Source organism: Capsicum annuum, chromosome 3 (assembly GCF_002878395.1).
Source record: "Capsicum annuum cultivar UCD-10X-F1 chromosome 3, UCD10Xv1.1, whole genome shotgun sequence".
Lineage (NCBI taxonomy): Eukaryota > Viridiplantae > Streptophyta > Magnoliopsida > Solanales > Solanaceae > Capsicum > Capsicum annuum.
In genome coordinates, this window is record NC_061113.1 from 216,707 (window position 1) to 237,174 (window position 20,468).

The 20,468-nt window shown below is 31.9% G+C and overlaps 2 protein-coding genes across 3 annotated transcripts; both read right to left on the reverse strand.

Moving 5' to 3' along the window:
• Window positions 1-8,862: 8,862 nt before the first annotated feature.
• LOC107866539 lies at window positions 8,863-10,034 on the reverse strand. The gene is made up of 2 exons (XM_016712574.2): window positions 9,636-10,034; window positions 8,863-9,312 (listed from the first exon to the last, which is right to left on the reverse strand). The coding sequence occupies exons 1-2, from the start codon at window positions 9,801-9,803 to the stop codon at window positions 8,971-8,973; spliced, it is 510 nt and encodes a 169-aa protein (XP_016568060.1). The 5' UTR covers window positions 9,804-10,034; the 3' UTR covers window positions 8,863-8,970.
• A 3,631-nt stretch (window positions 10,035-13,665) lies between these two features.
• On the reverse strand, window positions 13,666-16,550 carry LOC107866540. 2 transcript variants are annotated; one of them, XM_016712575.2, is made up of 9 exons: window positions 16,437-16,550; window positions 16,175-16,286; window positions 15,995-16,087; window positions 15,707-15,892; window positions 15,538-15,594; window positions 15,305-15,460; window positions 15,136-15,189; window positions 14,887-15,024; window positions 13,666-14,109 (listed from the first exon to the last, which is right to left on the reverse strand). In XM_016712575.2, exons 2-9 carry the CDS (start codon window positions 16,277-16,279, stop codon window positions 13,720-13,722), a joined length of 1,179 nt encoding a protein of 392 aa, XP_016568061.1. In that variant the 5' UTR covers window positions 16,280-16,286; window positions 16,437-16,550; the 3' UTR covers window positions 13,666-13,719. The 2 variants fall into 2 exon arrangements, with proteins under 2 accessions (XP_016568061.1, XP_016568063.1); XM_016712577.2 differs by lacking the exon at window positions 15,538-15,594.
• Between the last annotated feature and the right edge of the window lie 3,918 nt (window positions 16,551-20,468).

The following is a 20,468-nucleotide window of genomic DNA, read 5'->3' on the forward strand; positions in this document are numbered from 1 at the left end:
ATTGGTCAAGAATATTTCTTTTGAAATAAAATAGATAAATTTGAGAAAATAAAGTCCGTCTTTTGTAATGGGTGGCCTCAAAAATCCGACAGAAAAAATATTTTCATCGGCCATGTGTTGGCTTTTGATATAAAATAATGAATTTGACAAAATAAAATCCGTCTTTTATCACGGGATGACCTCAAATATCTGACAGAAAGATAATTTCATCGGCCGAAGTATTTATTTTGAGTATATGTATGTGTTTTTGAGAAAAAGAAAAAGATGAACAAATTTTGTGTTTGAGGGAGAGGAGAAAGAGGTGAAAAATATGTGTGGATTTTTTGAGAAAGAGGAAGAATATAAATGTGTGTGTGGAAATGCCTTTCCATCACTCCTATTTATAATGAAATTGGGCACCTCTTATTGTCCGATGGATAAAGAGATGTCCCCTCTTTATATAATAACACATCCTTTGATCCTTAGAGTATTGATCAAAGGATTTTCATCTTTTAACCAATGGATAAAATTATTATCCAAAGGATATTGTCATTGAGTTGTCATTGTTAGATGTGACAATACATTATGTGTAGTCATTGTCGGATGTAACAAGACATCATTATGTAGTCATTATCGGATGTGACAAGACATTATTGTGTGGTTATTGTCGAATGCGATAAGACATTAAATTATTATACTATGTAAAAATAATTGATCCGACTTAGCATTTGCGGACCGTAAAAATATACAAAATGCAGGTATTGATTTGTAATTATGAAAAATGTAAAGAATGTTGAAAATATTAAAAAATATAATTTAATATGAAAAATATTATAAAAATGTGATGTCATGTCGTGTACGTGTGCAGATAATTGTAAAATGTTAAAAATAATAATGAATTGATAGAAATACTATTATAAGGAGGATTATTAAAAAAATTATCAAAAGTAAAAATACGAAAACATATTGATAAAAATTCTAAAGTAAGGATGATTATCAATAATTTGTCAACAATTATAAAAAAAATGAAAAAATTATATTTTGTGCCCTTTAATGATCAAGAAGCCTGAAGACGTTAATTTTAGGAATGGAGAGCAAAAAATTGAGTGTCAACAAAGATTATGGTTTGAGAGTCTATGATTACTCTTCACCCCTGTATAAAGTGGAAGAGTACCCCCTTGCGTATTCGAAATCAATTAATGTTGTCCCTTTGGAGTCCGAATGGTGCGTGCCACAAGAATTGCTAGACATGAACATTATTCCACCTCTCGTGGTCACCAAGCTCGGAAGAAAGAAAAGAAAACACGTTAATGGCGTGGGCGAGACTTTCAAGTCAAAGGGAAGGAACAAGTGTTCACTGTGCAAGAGACCCGGGCACAAGAGAACCACTTGTAACAATAACAAATAGTCGTTAGTCTTGTATGAATTTGTATTTTTGTAAGTCATGGCAGTGTATGTATTTTGACAACCCTTCAGTTGTCTGATTAATGCCAGATTTATCGACTGCACTCTTAGTCTATTATCGATCTTTGTAAAGTATTGCATATATTGTGTGTTCGGTCTATTTCTTTTATTCTTTATTTAACACATGGTTTATTATCGATCATATATAAGGTATATTAAAAAACCTAAATATTCAAAAGGACAGATGCGAGCAGTTGAGCATTAATTACACATCCAAAAAGCTGTTGCACGTCCAATCAGACTTTGCGTCGATTGGGTATATGCTAGCTCTCTTCGATTTTCACCATTCACATGTCTACCAACCAAAGGGCGGAAAGACCAAAGGGTTTTATTTTGGTCTATATAAACACCCATCTACGGCACCCAAAATTCATCTTCATCAACTCAAAATCAGATTAAATCGACGACAAGATGCCAGACATTCCTTTAAGACCCAGAAGGAGGATCAACCGTAACTATGACTTTCTCTTCCTTCGTAACGACTTCAACCGCCTCTTCTATGGACTGGAACAGGACAAGGAGCATGTCCACCATGAACTCCGGCGAATTGCCCATTTTTTACGGGCGATTGTGGAGCGGCTCAACATGGAGCCGGAGGAGATGATCACCCCCCCCAATCTCCTTAGTTTTAAGTTTTTATGTCTTTTTTTTTTTGTTTATTTTAATGTCATTGCAATGGAAAGCTTTCATGTTTAGGTTTATGTTAGATGCAAGCTTCTGTATTTTTGCACTTTTTGTTTGGGTTTTGCTGTAAATATGGGTCTACCATTGCAATGATGAATGAATGAATGAAATATGTTGGTTTTTCCTATATCTGTCTTCCTTTAAATTTCTGCAATTTTAGACTCGTTTAAATTTTTGTGCAATTTCCTCTGTTAGAACATGAATCAAACAGTTGTAAATTAATGGAAAATTAATTTTTGTTTCCTGCATTTTGTGGCACTGTAATTTTACCATTTTTGTCCTTTTTAGAATTTTTGCGTAAGATCAAGGTAGAAGATGAACGGGACAGTTGTCAGACGTTTAGGCTAATTCATAGATGTCAATGGAAAGCTAATCTGGTCTATCCACGATTATGTTAATTCATACAAAATTAAATGTATGGTCGATGAATTTTATTTGATACTTATCTCAATGTCTATGCTCGACCTAATACATAATCGATGCGTTAAATAATACCAGTCCATCGATTGTATTCAGTAAATGTCATAGACTGTAAGCCTTGTCAATGATATACAGTATTGGTTTATTGCCATTAGTAGCATATTTGAAAAAAAATAATTAATCAATAAAATAATAAATAATTAGATTTAATGCAATTAAAGGAGCTTGAACAAGTCATGTGATAGTATGAGAGTTTGAATAAATTGGATGAGGTGATCAATGATGTGTGAGGATGGGTAGTGGATGAACAAATGAATTTCTCACAACATACTTCTCTTTTGTTAAACATTGCCCTAAGGATGTTGGTTATTCAACCACAACTCATCATCTTACATCTTGTTTTAGCACTTTCAGTTTACGTGGACTCTCATACGATCACATGACTTGTTTAGGCTCGTTCGATTGCATAAAATTCAATTACTTATTATTTTGTTAATTAAATAATCCTTTTCAAAATATATGCTAGTCATGGTCTATAAATGTGCGTCATAGTCTAGTTCATGTATTAATGAAGTTGTACTAAATCTATACTAGACTAGGATTAGTTTTGTACTCGACCTAATATAGTCTATCATAGACTCGTAACTACCTCCACAAATTAATAACTAGACTATGATATTTATTCATAGACCATAACTAACACATATTTTGAGAAGGATTAATTAATTAATAGAATAATAAATAATTAAATTTTATGCAATCGAATGAACCTAAATAAGTCATGTGATCGTATGAGAGTCCACATAAATAGAATGTGGTGATCAATGACGTGAGGTGATGAGTTGTGGTTGAACAAATGAATTCTCCATAACACAATTGTGCTTTGGGTAAATATTGCCCCATGCATATTTGTTGTTCATCCACTACCCATCCTCACACCTCATTAATCACCTTATCCAATTTACGTGGACTCTCATACGATCACATGACTTGTTCAAACTCCTTTAATTGCATAAAATTTAATTATTTATTATTTTATTAATTAAATAATCCTTCTCCAAATATGTGCTAGTTAAGGTCTATGAATATGCAGCATCGTCTAGTGAGGTTATGAAGGAATTAGCTCTTAGTATATGCTAGACTATCTATCTATTATGTAAATCATCTAACATAAGCCTAAGAAGGCATCGATTATTAATAAGGTCTATGAAACATGAGCAGCAGTAAAAAAAAAAATCAAAATGTTAGATTTTTACAACGGTAATAAAGTACACGTCAAATCAACACCCAGCGGTAATATCGCACTTTTTCTTCTATAAAAGGAAGGTTATTTTTGTGTTAGCACTCTCATATTTTTTTACTTCAATTTTTGTAAACAACTACAATGTCTCAACCATCTAAAAAATCATATGCAAAAGTGTCCTACATATGTCATTGTGGCAATCCAGCTGTTTTTAGGACATCACGCACCGATTGAAATCCAGGTCAAAAATTCTATAATTGTGCTGTTGGAAAGGATAATGGGGGATGCTCTTTTTTTAAGTGGCTTGACGAAGACTCACCAACAAGCAGCCCATCAATATCAAACTTTTTTGGCGCTTCTTCCAAGTTTCATATACTCCAAAGGCTTCGAAAATTCGAAGAAAATAGAGATCTACTCATGACATTGCTAAAAGAAGACGAATAGCAAAGGTATTACTTGAAAGGATCACTAAAAGAAGTCGAAATGGAGAGGATCAAGTAAAGCAAAGGCTGATTTTGGTCGAGGAAAAAGAGAAAGGCCTAAAAAATTTATTGTATGGTTTGTTATTGTTGTTGGCTTTCTGGAAAGGTGTAATAGGGATATAGGAAACTGAATAAATAGATGTAAGGTTTCTTAAATCAATCCTGGGTGTAATCTATAATTAATAGAGAATTATGTCTACGTTTTTTATCATCGACCTCTATAAACCATGATAGTTAAGGTAAGTAAATATATGAATTACTCAATCGATAGTATGTTAAGTCTATAAATTATAGTGAATAACTTCTATTATGTTTCCAATCAACCACTATCAATTAGGACAACAGCTGAACTGGTAACGCAATGCAGCCAACTGTTTAATCTAACGAGATAATGGAATAACTGAACATTATTTCATCAGTAAATGCCATCATTGACATGTCAAATATATGTAATTCATCCATAAAGAACAAATCACTAAAAAAAACATGTGAAACATATGTAATTCAATTATCCATAAAGCAAATCACTAAAAAAAAAATCAATAAGAAAATTGCTTGTTCCAAATCCACAAAACTAGTTTTCTTGATTGAGTTCCGCAACAATGCCCATCACATCCACTTCTTTTTCTTCCAGTTTTTTCTCCTCTTCTTCAACTTCTTTCTTCTTATTTTCCTTCTCTTCTTCTTCTACTGATTTCTTCTCTTCTCCAATGTTTTCAACCTCCTGTTCGACCACTAATTCTTCTTCAACTGTCTTCTCGATTTTGTCTTATTATTCTTCTTCTGATGATGATTTCTTTTCACCATCTTATTTTATTTTCTCCTCATTTTCTTCTTCTACTTCATCTGTCATCTCTTCATCTTTTACTTCTTCTTTTTCATCTGTTGTATTCTTCTCTTCCATTTCTTCTTCTTTCTTCTTTTCTTCACCTTTTTCATCTGCTGCAGCTATGTCCGTCACTGCGACTGTAAGTTCTTCGAGGTTTACTTGATGCCGGCTAAGAGGGGGTCTGTCGAGGTGCACTGTATTGTTTTGAAAGGATTACTAAACATATGCAACAAAATTAAATTGGAAGACCAAAAAATAAATTAATTTACCTTGTTTTTGTTGCTTCTTCTTATTCTTCTCGATTCTCCTCAACCTCTCTTTTCTAACAAAAGAAGCAATATCCAATAGACTTTTCTCAAGCAGCGCAACGCGCTCACGCAGATCATTATCATTAGAAGTGTCTGGTGAAGTTTTAAGTCCACTTGAACCAGCATGATCATAAGCGCGTGGTGGACTTGGAACATAATGATGGCCACCCAAATTTTCGTCTTCGGCCGCTACCTCCGCTGATGAAGTCAAGACAGTCACGCCTTTTAGATACATCTTCAACGCATCGATGGACGTATCCTTAACTTCGTCTGTGTATTGCTTATAAGTTTTCATGTATCTTTGCTCCATCTCACGGACAGTAGGAGTAAGATACGGGTGCACAATCTAGAAAAAATAAAAATAAATTACAACACATTTGCTAATATAATAATATTAGTATCGTATCAAAATAAGTATAATTTTACCTTTGTGTTGTTTCCTTTGTACTTAAATGGGTCGCCTTCCATTATGTTGTCATACTTTGACCTGTGCCATCGAAGAAGATGGGGAATGGGCAGGGGAGAATCCAACGACTTGCCGGCGTACCTTTCTAGATGAGGAAATGCCTCATATATCAAAACCTACAATCAATAGAAGCACAAGTAAGTCTATAGTGTCTGTGTATTACTGCATAAATATGTAGGAGTCTATAATAAATTAATAGGTTGGTTGATTAAAAGTACCAGAAAGGCCCAGGGAAAGCCAAATAAGGTATACGATGCATTATTCCTCTTGACAAAAGATTCTTTCTGCTCGGTCAGATCAGTCTTCTTTTTAAGATAGCTCAAGGTCAGCTCAAAGGACTCTTTTCCCTATGGATACTCCCCGAAGAATTCTAAATCAGCCGCCATCTTGATGTGGTCCGAATCTGCCTTATTTGACGGGTCCTTTGCCTGCAGCATCGCGTGAACAAACCAAACCAAAGCACACTTCAGCTTTTGTTGATTATTTAGCCTATTACCTTTCATCAGGCTAATCAACTTTGCAGCAGTAATGCTCTTGTTCTTCGTCACCTTAAAATGAAAGTTTTCTCCATTTTGGAGGACTTTGTTCATTTTTGATTCACGGGGATACGCTGAACAATTTAGCCTCGTAATCAAATCAAATTCCTTTAAGCCGAAACAAGCTAGCTTACCGTTCACACAAAACCAAATCTCATGCATTTTTTTATACGTCGCAGCAACATATAATGAACCATCTGTCCATTAAACTAAAAATGTTCCGGAATATACCTCAAGTGTCCAAAACATGTCTTCTTAAAATCAAAATACAACTTTTGTTCAACAAGAACCCGTCTAAACTCTCGATACACCGCCATTCTTACTCTCACAGAAATCTTTGCAGGAAAAGAGCCAAGATCATCTATCCAGGTTGTTAGGCCGTACGACTCAACGGAGATATCTCTCGCACAAATTGGCAAGTATAGGGGATCCTCCTCCCCGTCTCCGCTATCTCTCCTATCCCCACCGTCCCCGCTATCACTTTTATTTTCTTCTTCGCTTTCCCCCTCACTTTTACCTTCGCTATCCTCAGCATCCTCACTCTCGTGTGCACTACTTTCGTAATATTTGGAAATATCAAAAAGGATTCTTGATTTGATTTTTGACTCCGATTCATCGACTACGGGTTTTTTTCTCTTGGAAGTTTTCAAAACTTCTTCGGATTTTCGCTTCCTACTGGTAGAAGCAGTGGAAGTAGGCCTTTTAACCGCTCTATGAACTCTTCTCACCATTTATGATCTACAGCAAAAAATGAATCTGTAGTGGTCAATTTATTGACCACTGGTCTATTAAAATAAATGAATAAATGCAGCAAAAATAAATCTGCAGTGATCGATCTATCGACCACTGGTCTATTAAAAAAATGAACAAATGCAGCAAAGAAAAATCTGCATTGGTCGACCTATAGACCACTGGTCTATTAAGAAAAATAGGAAAATGCCTCACATCAAACATGCAATTCAAGTTCCAACATTGGCAGTGCAATTCACAACAACAAGAACGCCATTAAAACGGGTCCAATTCAGTACAAAAAATTCAAAATCAAACGCAATATAACTACCAAAATTGAAAAAATTTCTAATCATTATCCACAGCAAAACCCGATTAAACATGCGAAATCGACAATGTTAACTAAAAACACCCAAATTTTGACTGATTCAACGAAGAACAGTGTAATTTTTGTCAAAATTGAAGAACCCCAACACAAAGCGTCATCGAAAAAAATTAGTAAAATGGATCTAGAACTGATTGGGGAAGAAAATTACACTTACCTGAGCAAGAGAAATTAAAAAATTTCGCCTTAGGAAGCGAGAATCAACCGTATTTTTCTATTCTAAAAAATCGGAACCAAAACGGGAGAAGGAAGGTTTTGAGGAGAGAGAAATGTGTAGTTGAAAATATTAATTGATTTTAAAAAATATTTGGAAAATGGAAAAATATACAAAAGGGACCATGTGGTAGTTTTTAAAAAGTTGTAATTTTTTCTCAAGTTTTAAAAATGTTAAATAAACCCATGATCCCACAACCCTGACCCACTTTTTAGACTAACCCTAAAAAGTAAATCAAAAAGAAATTTGGTGTCTATAGCTCAAAATAAGTTTTGAAAGTGGGTAGAAATAAAAAAATTCTCGAGTAACTACTTGAAGAAGTGTGTTATTTTATCTTAAAGAAAAAAAATAGAGGCAGAATAAGCCAAGTCTTCCAAATTCATGGAGTGTTCTTAACGAAATAATTCCCCTCAAGTACTTGAGGTTGAGGAATTTTCCTTTCAGGATAAAGTAACTTCACAACCAGGCTCTAGCGATATCTCAAACGTTCTGGTTTTCTTCGAATTCACTCAATGGGAGATGATCACACGGAGTTTTTAGAAGCAAGAGAAATGTTTTTTCTATGCAGAAATTTCCATACTAAACCTATGGAAAAAATGCAGGTTTATATAGCCATGAAGTGCCTCTTCGGAAAGGAGGCAATGGTTCATCGAAAAGGTGTATCATTTCAGGTGTATCATTTCGGAATAGTCATGTCTGTCCATTCCAAAACAACATGTCTTTTCTGAACAGTCACTCCTTTTTCGAAACAGTGTGTTTTTTTTTCGAAGGATTGTGTCCCTCCATTTTCCATTCACACCAATTGAACCCAATACAAGGAACCCTGGAAAATTGATATCATGACAAGTTTAGAGGTGTTTATGTATTATCTCAATACTAGGGGGTGGATATATATTGTGATAGTTATGAGTTGGCGTGAATCAATAACTTCTGTCTGAACCTTTTAATAATATTAACCTGGATTTGTTATAGAAACCATTAAACTTCAAATTCTCAATCCCGCTTCGTCCCAATAAATAAACCTTAGCTTGTGCATTAGATGCAGCAAAGTGATGTTTGAAAGTTATTTACGATTTTCAGTACACAAGGAAGAAAAGAAAAAGAGAAACAATTCACTACAAGATGACATATGGTACTACTTGGAGGATTAGCTTTGTAACCACCACATTAATAACATTTATCTCCTACCAACAAACAAGTAGTAGTAGTAGAAGTAGTAGTACAAGTTTAGCTAGTTCAAGAGGCTCAAAGTGTCATAACACTTTGATGTGGAGGTGGTGGCATTATCTTTTAGTGAGTGGACATACTTGCAATTAGGACAACAAGGTGATGACTGTGACACTATCACTAATAGATGACAATTTGAACATGGCAATGCTATCATACTGCTGCTGCTGCTGCTATTGTTGCTTTTGTTCACTTTCTTTGAGTAGTATTGAGCATGACCATCCATTGTTTCTTGATGTTGATTGAAACTTGATGACATATTTAGTTCAAGGTCTAGCTTTTGGTCCTTTGGCCAATCCCATGTCTTCCTTTGTGTTTTCCTATTTAGGTAATACATTCTCCCTGACTGCAAGTTTGTTCCAAAACAAACATCATTAGTTAATACAACCCAAACAAAAAAAGAAGAGCAAAAGAAGGGTAGCCTGGTGCACTAAAGCTCCCGCTATGTGCAGGGTGTATATATCGTACGCAGCCTTACCTTGCATTTCTGCCAGAGGCTGTTTCCAAGGTTTGAACCCGTGACCTCCTGGTCACATGACAGCAACTTTACCAATTACTCCTAGTTCGAAACATATACTATACATGCTAATAGAAATATTGTCGGTGTGTATAACTTAAACCGGTTAATAGAAAGCGATTTAAACTCGGAGAAAGAAAGAATATGTATACTTCAAGATCAAGACATTGTTCCCAATCCAGAGGAAGAGGATCTTTAAGTTGAAGATCAACACTTGGTTGAATCATTTCTTGTTTTCTCTTCATTGGAAGGTTGATTTCATGATGAGATTCATAATTGGAAAGATGTGAAGGAGCTAAAGAAAGTTCAGGGAATTCCATTATATTGAATAATCACAAATGTTTCATCAACTTGTGATCACAAGTAGACTTGTTGTTGTTGTTGTGTTAGTGTTGTTATGAAGGCAAATTTACTTATAGGAGGAAATAGAAAAAAGAAAGGACAAGGAATATTAAAAGCACATATATGATGAGGAACATAAATTGTTTTAGTTATAGTTGAAATATAATTTTTGTTGGCAGAGAGGGTCATGCAAGATGGTGAGTCTACTTAAAAGAGATCATAAATTTGGTTTCATCAAACAACATTTAAAGGAGAGAGGGGGGCAGGCATTTAATGAAACAAGTAGATATATCTCTTTAATACCCAAAAATCCTACTATCATATTGGCATTTATAATCCCCCCTACTACAGATGAAACATTAAACACCTCAATTTATTGTGCTGTTTCCATTTCAACAAAATTTTCCCTTTAAAAATAAAGCTTATAATAAGCTCCTTCACTCACCTACAAAATTAATCTCTCTCCGTTCGCTTTTACTTGTCACATCTTGACATAGAAAGTTGTAGAGGACGTGAATTAGGGTAGAGAGTTAGCAGGTAGGAGTGCATCCGTAGTATAAGGAGGAGTGCGTTGTTTGTATTTGTTCCTGTAAGTTTCATGTGCGTAGTATTCTGAGGATGTTTGTGATCTCGAATAGATAGTTTATAGTATTACTCTGTCGATGTCATATTTCTTTTATTATCTAGCAGCGTGTTATTTCATTTTGTTGTTTATTTTTATATTTTTTGTGGTTATATTGTTATCTGTCCTGACCCGGGGGTCTATCGGAAACAACGTCTCAACTTTATTTGAGTTAGTGGTATATATAGACTGCGTACACTTTATCCTCCCCAGACCCCACTTTGTGGGAATACACTGGGTATGTTGTTGTTGTTGTTGTACTACACCCAATCAGCCATTGACAGTATAACTATTAACATGACTATTTTATTACTATAATATTCTTATCAATTGATGTTTATTGTTGTGTCTTGAAATTAGTTTGGAGAATAAACAATCAATGTCGAGGGTAAAAATAAAGGATTGTCTTTTCTTGATATATCAAAAATGACAAGTAAAATAAAAATCTAATTAGAAAATAAGTGACAAGCAAAAACTAACCGAGGAGTAATGAATTTTCCAAGCCCTTAGCAAACTAGTTGTAGTACTCTACCACCTTCATCTAACATATACTGTTATTCATTCATTAAACATTACAATTAATGTCTTCAATTATTAAAGGGAAATTAACTGTATCCCAAACTCATTCATATATTCATGAGATTAAAATAACAGAAAATCAAAAGATAACTTGAATGAAAAAAGTTAGTTTTATGCAATAGTGCTGAACATAAATGGAGCTTGGTTAATTGAAGGCCTCCACTAGAAAATATATGGATTCATCACCTTCTTTTAGGCATTAAATTGGAGAAAGCCATACTAAACCCGTAAAAAAATATATAACAATAACATATCCAATACATTCCATCTAGTGGGGTTTGGGGGGGTGAGTATACGCAGTCGATATCACTACCTCAGATGTGAGATAGAAAGGCCGTTTCCGATACACCCCCAACTTAAATAAAGCAATCTAGACAAAGAATAGTAACAGAACAAGATATAATAGAAATTGACATATCCAATAATACCATAAATAAGATACACCAAGTAATACAGCAAAAGATACAATATCCTTGACTCATACTAACCTTCTACCCTAATCCGCCTCCTTCACAATTATATTCTATGTCATGTCTAATCACCTCCCTCTAATATTTCTTCGATCTACTTCTACCTCGCTTGAAACCATCCCTAGCCAACTTCTCACACCTCCACACTGGGCATCTATGCTCCTCCTCATCACATGACTGAACCATCTCAACCTCGCTTCCCTCATCTTGGCTTCCACTGAAGCCACTCCCACCTTAAAATTAAATATTTGTTTGAAATACAAAATAATGTGACTACGGGAGAAGTTCGAGGAGAGAAAAATTAATGATTCATATAAATCACCTAGTATGAATTTCCTAAAGAAATCCAATGACTAACTAAAGCATTTTGGCAACATGGCCGAGTGTTAAGGCAGAGCACTGCAAATCCTTTATTCCCCAGTTCAAATTCGGGAGTCGCCTGATCAACAAAAAACTAGAAATCTCTTCTTTTCTTCTGTTGATATAATCCGCCGAATGATTCCCCAGCAGGAGCAGAGAAGGCAGACTGTTGATACTTGTACAAACGGACCACATTAGGATACTCTCCAGCCTTCCTGAGATGCCTCAATCAATTTTTGACCACAATACATCCGAACTTCGAGCCCACCCCAAAACCGTGGGCTGTAGCAATTATATATTACATTTCCTTTAATCTGTGAAGGGGGTGTATTAATTTCATTTCTGTGAAATGCGCATTTGCAATTAATGAGAAGTTGGGAGAGTAGTGCAATATGAATTAAATTCATTAAAGAGTGGGAGTGAGTATATAAAGTATATTATATCTACTATAATATACACACCTCATTTATTGGTATGTGAACAAGTACTTGCATGCAGTTATAGCCTGCAAACCTAGTTGGATACTCTTCAATTTGAAAAAAATTCACTTCTACCTCCAACAACAGTAAAAGCTTTGTATTTAATTTCAACAAGTACTACTACTACTAATTAGTTACCCCTTTCTTGGGATAAATATAATTCTACAATCCCAAGATAACTCATCATAACTGGTCCCAAAATAAGTTATTCCATGTATTTCCTCCGTCTCATTTTATCCGTTCTAAATTTTTTAATCCGATGTCTCATTTTACTTGTTCTTTTTTATTTATCAAGACAAGACAATTTTTTTCTTCATATTTTACCCTTTGCATTAATTACTTTTTTTAAAATTAAAATGTAAACATCATTTAATAGGGGTACTGTGGTAAACTAGTCAAGTTATTTATTATTTTTTTCTAATAGCTGTGTCATCCCAATTTAAGACGAGTAAAATGGGACGGAGAAGTATTTAAACCAACCAAACATGAAAATTGGAATAAGCTCATCTTTAAATTAATTATCCATTATCTCTCTTACCAATAAACGATCTTTAAGTGCTTCAAAAGGTAGTATTTGATCACATACATTTTTTTTTAGATGGAATTAAAACTTCACTTGCATTAGACATTTGCCTTAAAACAATACAAATATATAATTAGTACTCTCTCTATTCAATTTATATGACATAATTTCTCAACTATCAGTTACGCGAGTTTCCTAATTGAAACTCACATCAACTATTAATTGTTCCATTTTTCTACCTGAATAGGAAAATAAAACAATGGATAATTGAGATATGTTTTGATAAAGAATTGGTGATATTTCAGGTAGCTAAAAACCTCACACACCTCTGATAGTTCGAATATAAAACTCGAAAAAATCGAAATACGAATATTTTTTGACCCTTAACTCTTTCTGAAATTCTATAGATTGCGTCCTATTTCATGTTTATACGTCTTTTTTCTGTTAAACTATCACTAACATTAAAATATATTGACACAGTCCTCTATAGCCTTTGTACTAGCTAGTGAAATTCAAGCTTCTAATTAGTAAATGATAAATCTACATGCAATTAAATATATATACAGTACATCTGTAATTAGTTTGTCGTTCTTATCTCTTATATATCGAGCCGGGTCTATCGGAGACAGCCTCTTTACTTCATTTTGCGGCAATAGTATGAACTGCGTATACTTATCGCTCCCCAGACCCCACTTTAATTTATGAGAATATACTAGGTATATTGTAAAGATTAATCATAATTATGTATAGTGCTGCAAAGTACTCAAACAATAATATTTTTTTAATAGAAAACAAGATAGTGTCCCATATTGCACCAAATTCAAAATATTACAATAGAATATATATTGAAGTAATCAATTATTAGAGCTCACCAGGTCCACCATAAAGGATGGTATGATTATAATCAGAACCCAATCCATAATTTGGGTAATCTGCCACACTATACAACAAAGAATTTGTTGAAGTTGTTGGCAAATTAGAATTAGATATATCAATGTATTGACCCTTATCATCTAATAGGGCAATATTTCTGCAATATGCAATACTTAGTGCACTTTTTATAATAGGGTAATTCCCTGTACCCATTGGTGGTAAAAGTACCCCAGCTGGACTATACACAACACCACCCCATTCAACTCTTGTTGCATAATTTCCAAAATCATCAAACACCTCTTTTGGCCAAAAACCAACTGGTATATATTGGTCAGTCATATGTTGAAGAAATAGCCACCAATTCCCTTTCTGTTGGTCCTGTATATATAGAGAGAAATATATATATATATATATATATAGAAGGTTCATGTATATATATGACTATATGTAGAGCTATTTCTACCGTCGCAAGGTAGGAGACTGTTCTTGATCGATAGACTATCGGTTTGAGTAAAACATAACATAAATTATATATAAAGTAAATACGAATGGGTAAGTAACAAATTCAGTGTAATTCTACAAGTAAATATGTAGAGTTATTTCTACCATCACAAGGTAGGGGACTGTTCTTGATCAATAGACCATCGGTTTGAGTAAAACATAACATAAATTATATAAAGTAAATACAGTCATGAAGAAGTCATATCGAAATTTGGAAACAACGAAGAAGAAAATAGCAGAATGAGTACATAACAAATTCAGTGTAATTCTACAAGTAAAGTCGTGAGGTCTAGAAGGATGATGTGTATATATATGAGTATATGTAGAGTTATTTCTACCGTCACAAGGTAGGAGACTGTTCTTGATCAATAGACCATTGGTTCGAGTAAAACATAACATAAATTATATAAAGTAAATACAGTCATGAAGAATTAAATTATATCGAAATTTAGAAACAATGAAAAAAATAGCGCAATTGATATATAATAAATTTAGTGCAATTCCACAAGTAAAGTTGTGAGGCCTAGGAGGGTAATGTGTATATATCGGATCCTTCACAAGTGTCGACAGATATGTATCAGATCCTTCAACAGTTGTTAGAACTTATAAATAATTAAAAAAAACAAAGTTGTATAATATAGGGAGAAAAATTACCCATTTAATCTGAAATGCCCAGTCAAAATGTTCTCCATGAATATCAGAAATGTGACGAAATGGTTGACCAAAAGGTGATAATTCACTTACAACTACAAAGCTAGGGCATAACAAATCGAAACAAGAATTTGTACCATCCTGAAAATATATAATTTTTGAAAAAAAAAATTATGTATAATTTGAGGGATGAATTTTAACAACATATAATTAAGAAGCTAACAAAAAAAAAATTACTAATTGGAGACTTACATTGAAATGTATGAATAATCTAGTCCTATTATCGCCATATAGAGTAGGGTCAACCTAAAAAAGCAAAATGAAAAATAATGATATATAGACACCTTGGTAAAATATTTTATTTCACAAAAAATATATAATAATAATAATAATAATAATAATAATAATTGATTTGACTTACTCTCCAACCCACTTGGATAATATTTTTTCCTTTTATAAGCTTCAAACGACAGGCACTATGTTGTTGACCTGTGCTACGAGGATTATATATAGCAGCTATCATCGAAGCTCCACCAAACTTGTTATTTGGATTGTCTACTGTTGAAACAATAGCCGTCTGAAGATAATAAATGATATTGTAAATTAGAAAATTATTCGTAACATCCATATATATACACATAATATTTTACCCACATTGTAACCTTTCAAAGGTTTTTTCCTTCTAGCTTTGGAATCATTGAAGTTATTTCCCTGTGCAAAAGATATGTTATATATAATCATAATTATGGTATATCACATCTTCACTATTTTTTTTTTGTTAGTTGGAAAAAATAACTATCAATGAAAAAAAATTAAATCTTACATTAGCAACAAAGTTATCTTCTGGTTCTGGCAAAAGCTTATGTCTTGTTAAATCTTTTTTAGTGAATCTTCTGACAGGAACTGTTCCAACAGGACAACCTCCATCGGGTAATTTCATTGACTCCAACGTATCGGTTATCGATTTCGATGGATCAACCACTTTCATCATAAACAAAGAGGGTTTCATCTGTTCATCATACGAATTTTTTCAATGATCATTGATTTTTGTTATTGTTAGAATTAATTATAAAGTTGATTGTAAGAGAATATAACGGAGACATATATATACCTGAGGATGGTAATTGTGACTCTTCAATTTAGGATGGTGAAATGCTGGTTGATCATAAAAGTCCACACAATCAAATATATCACCATATTCCGTCTATAAAAATTTCGACAAAATATTTATTGTTACTTTATATACATAAAATTAAAATTATTTTACTATACATCTAAGCCATATATATACCTTAATCGTTTTAATTGGAGGCTTGCCTCGAACCCCATCATAATTCATCAAACATAGAAATAGCACAATCAAAAAATGTTCTATAATCCTTCGATTCATCACCATTTTCTACCTATTATAAAAAATAAAAAATAAAAAAAAACACTATATAAATTAATATACAAAACACAATTATATTAATAGAATGACATGCTTGATGCATATATATGTTGATTAAAAATAAATAGAAAAAATTATAAAAATAAATAAATTATATACAAACCACTACTTGGTTCACCAAGGATCTTGAAATTGAATTTTGCTAACAATTCTTGCCTATGCTACTATATATCATGAACGTTTTATACTATATATCTGATTGTAATTATCCACATAATTGTATGTTTTTATATTTTTTCCTTTTGTGGAGGGAGAATGTTTGAACAAATTAAATGTACTTGACATACTCTTAATTACCTTAAGGAATTTATGTTTGACCATAGTGGGAAAATATGTTTAATTTTTGAAGATTTTATTTTTTTCATTTAATGGATATGATGGCCTTTAAGAAAGGAATTAAAGTTCAAAAATTCAAACTGACTAAAAATTCATTGATGGATATTTATAATTTTATATTCAATATTAATCTTAAATGGTTTTCTTAATTAGTCTTTTTAAGAGTCAAAATGAATAGTTTCAATATACCACTTTTGTTGAATTGTGGAGAGATTTAATATATAAGTTTTGATAACGTACGTTTTTGTGAATTAATTAAGAAGAATAAAGAGAAATAACAAAATCAAACCATCTTTTGAAAGTATAAAATTAGTCAAATATTGAAACTTTATGAAATAATTGGACTTAAAGGATAGTCCTTTTTGACATTTAAAAAGAGGTATTGTTTCCCAATTCCAATCCAAAATATTAAGAGAATAATTGGGCTTTACAAATAAAATTATAATATAATGAATTATCCAAATAATTGTTGTCAAAAAGATATACGTAGCGTATAAACAATCGTGCTTCTCAAGTATTATACATATCTAGGATCACTTGAGTTTCGTAAGTATTATAAGATGCATGTTTGATCAATATTTTAAAAAATATATAAATATATATATTTCGGTTATTGTAGAGAGTTGAAGTGTTTCGTCAACTTTTCACAAGTTGAAAAAAGTTAATTTTTTTTGTCATAAGCTCTTTTGAAATTGTAACCAAACGTAAATTATTATTATTCTAATTATAATTTTGTGAAATAACTGAGTTTGACAAAATTTGGATTAATCATTGGCCAGCAAAAAAGTACTCTTATGAACATAAAAGTCCTTCAAATTGTACATAGAAGTCCTCATATGTATATAGTTATATTATAATAATAAGATTGTACAACAAATCAAATGAAAATAATGAAATTTGAGTATTGAAATAATCTTTATGAAAATGTATACATTTGAACAAAAGCTACCAAGTTTTACTGCCAACATAAATGAGTATTGGAGTAATTAAGCAAATCAGATAGATTATATTAATCCATATAAATGTAGGAATATTAAAAGATTGCAGAATGCTTGTATGTTTTTGAATTTTTGAAGATTATGTTTTCATTTAATGGATATTGATGACCTTTATGAAAGGAATTTGACTAATATAACTAGAGGTGGGCATGATATGATATATATCGAATTATCATATCAAATCGAAAATTTTAATACCGTGGTTTTGATATTATGGTATTTGATATGGTATATGATATACATTTTAAATTTTTTTGGTATATGGTATGGTATTTGGTATTAAAAAAATGACATACCGAAGAATATATATAGTTACATAAGTAACTTTTATATATATAGATATATACACACAGAGAGAGACACACAAATATAATACTTAGTATTAGTATAAAAATATTTAGACATTGAAACTTTCGCTACTCTATTTTGATTAAAATGTCTTTTTGGTGTAATTGACTAATAAAAGGAATCGTTTGTACTTCTTTTTCAATATTTCTACATCATTAATGTGTACTATTATGATACAATGAAGACATGCTTTAGAAAAGCCGAAGTAATAATACTCTAATATACAAGTATATATTGTCGAAGTTAAACAAGCTATGGTTACCGATTACCATACCGCAAAATACCGAAACGAAACGTCAAAATACCGAACCATATCAAATTAATATGGTATGGTAATGATATAATGTTTTTAAAAATCAAATACCGAAATTACCATACCAAAATTTTAAATACCGTACTATACCATACCATGTCCATCCCTAAATATAACTCATTGATAAGTATATATACCATGTTCGATCCATTAATTAAACTTAATGATTTTCTTATTCTTTTCAAAAGTAAAAATAATCCTAGTGTTTTCGCTACACTTGTAGCACGTTGTGTCTGAAAATGAATATAAAGTAAAAATTATGTGGATGAAAATTTGAAAGTTTCTAAAACTTACTTTTCGCTTCAAATTAATCATATATGTCAAATTTGAAGTTGAAATTATAGCTGCTAAGATTATATATATGTATGTCTAAATGAATAATTACTAGAAAATAGGAGATTAATCTTTATATCAAGTTGTTGTGATTGATTGGATAGCTACTAAAATAGGGGACTAATTAATCTTTAATTTGCTGGCACCTCTTTCAATTTGTACCTAAAAGTCCTCATATAGTACTACTAGATCGTACGTTGTAGGAAACAACAAAATAATAATAATAATAATGCTGATTATTGAAAAATCTTTAGAAGAATTAAAAGGTGTATATATGTAGTATACTTCTTCTTTTTTTTTTGTAGATATGTAGTATACTAGTTCAACAATTTGACAAATAGCTAGCTAGTGCATTTTAGGTTGGTCAAGACTTAAAATATACATACATGCATACATACATATATACATACATACATGCATATATATATATGTTCGTTTTTAGAAATGTTCGCTTTATTGGTCTGCTGTATTAAAAATAAATTTTTATTTTTACTTGTCTACTTTAGTATATCTAAGAGGAAATATTAGCACCGTGATTCTCGATCGTGTGTATGCATTTAAAAAAAAAAATTGAGAGAATTATATTAGTTGGCTTCATTTAAAATACTAAACTACTAAATAATATACAGAATGTATGGTATGAAGGAGATTTTTTTTTTTTTGATTGGTCGAAGTTTTTGAAAAGCACTTTTTTTAGAAAAACAAGTTCTTTAGAATCGAAGAAAATGACTTTTCTACTACAAGTAAAGAAACACGTTGCGTAAGTGGTATTTCTTATAGCCCCCCATCTCCGCCCCTGTTCCACCTCCATCTTCCATAGTATTTGTCTAGATTATATATAAATATTTTTTATTTATATACCAAACACACACAAAAAAAAGTAATTGTCAAAATCAAACACATCATATAAGAAGAAATTGATAATACAAAAAAAATCTCATGTTTTATGTGTATTACGGGTCTGGTATATATCTTAACTTGAGAATAATCTCCTGTGAAATAAATCATATAAAATTTGTACCCCAATATATAATTAATTAACCAGCCTATTTCTTAACCTCATGAAACATTACAAAAAAAGAAAAAAAAAAAAGTGAAATATATTTCTTCCCTTCTGTCTTCTTTCTTATACTTGCAAATGCATTTTAAGAGAATTATACTATACAATATAATATAATATTAATATTCAATCCTAAAAGAAGGAAAATATTACCAAGACATATGTGTACTCCATATGAATATTGTGTGTGTTAGACCTTGGCTTGTAAATAAATTCAACTTGTCTATTTTCTTTTTCAGATTGTGATAATCAATTAAAGGAAAAAGATTGTCCCAAAAAGATAAAGCAAATCAACTAATTAATTCTTACCAAGGATGAAAAACATGTATTCCATTTTGCTATAATCAATATACAGTACTTCTACTATTTTCCCTTTACCAAAATATATTATATTATCCCAATCGATGTCATTAGCTCGTAGATGAAACTAAAATAACTTGAACATTTTAAAAAATAAAAATAAAAAAATCCGAGGATTGAGAAGAATTTAAATTAAAAAATGTGATTAATAATGCATGATTCATATAGATGGTCCCAACTTGTATCATGAATTCAAACGTAAACCAATCTAATTTGATAAATCGGGTAAATGGGTCAGGATTTGGTCGGGGCAGAGATAGGTTTATATGTGTTTGACATAACCCAATAGCTAATTTAAATACACAAAATATGTGTATTTTAAAAGGCAGTCCGAGACTCGTCTTGAGGTTCGCCTTGGGGTGAGGCATAGCCAAAAAACATTTTGAG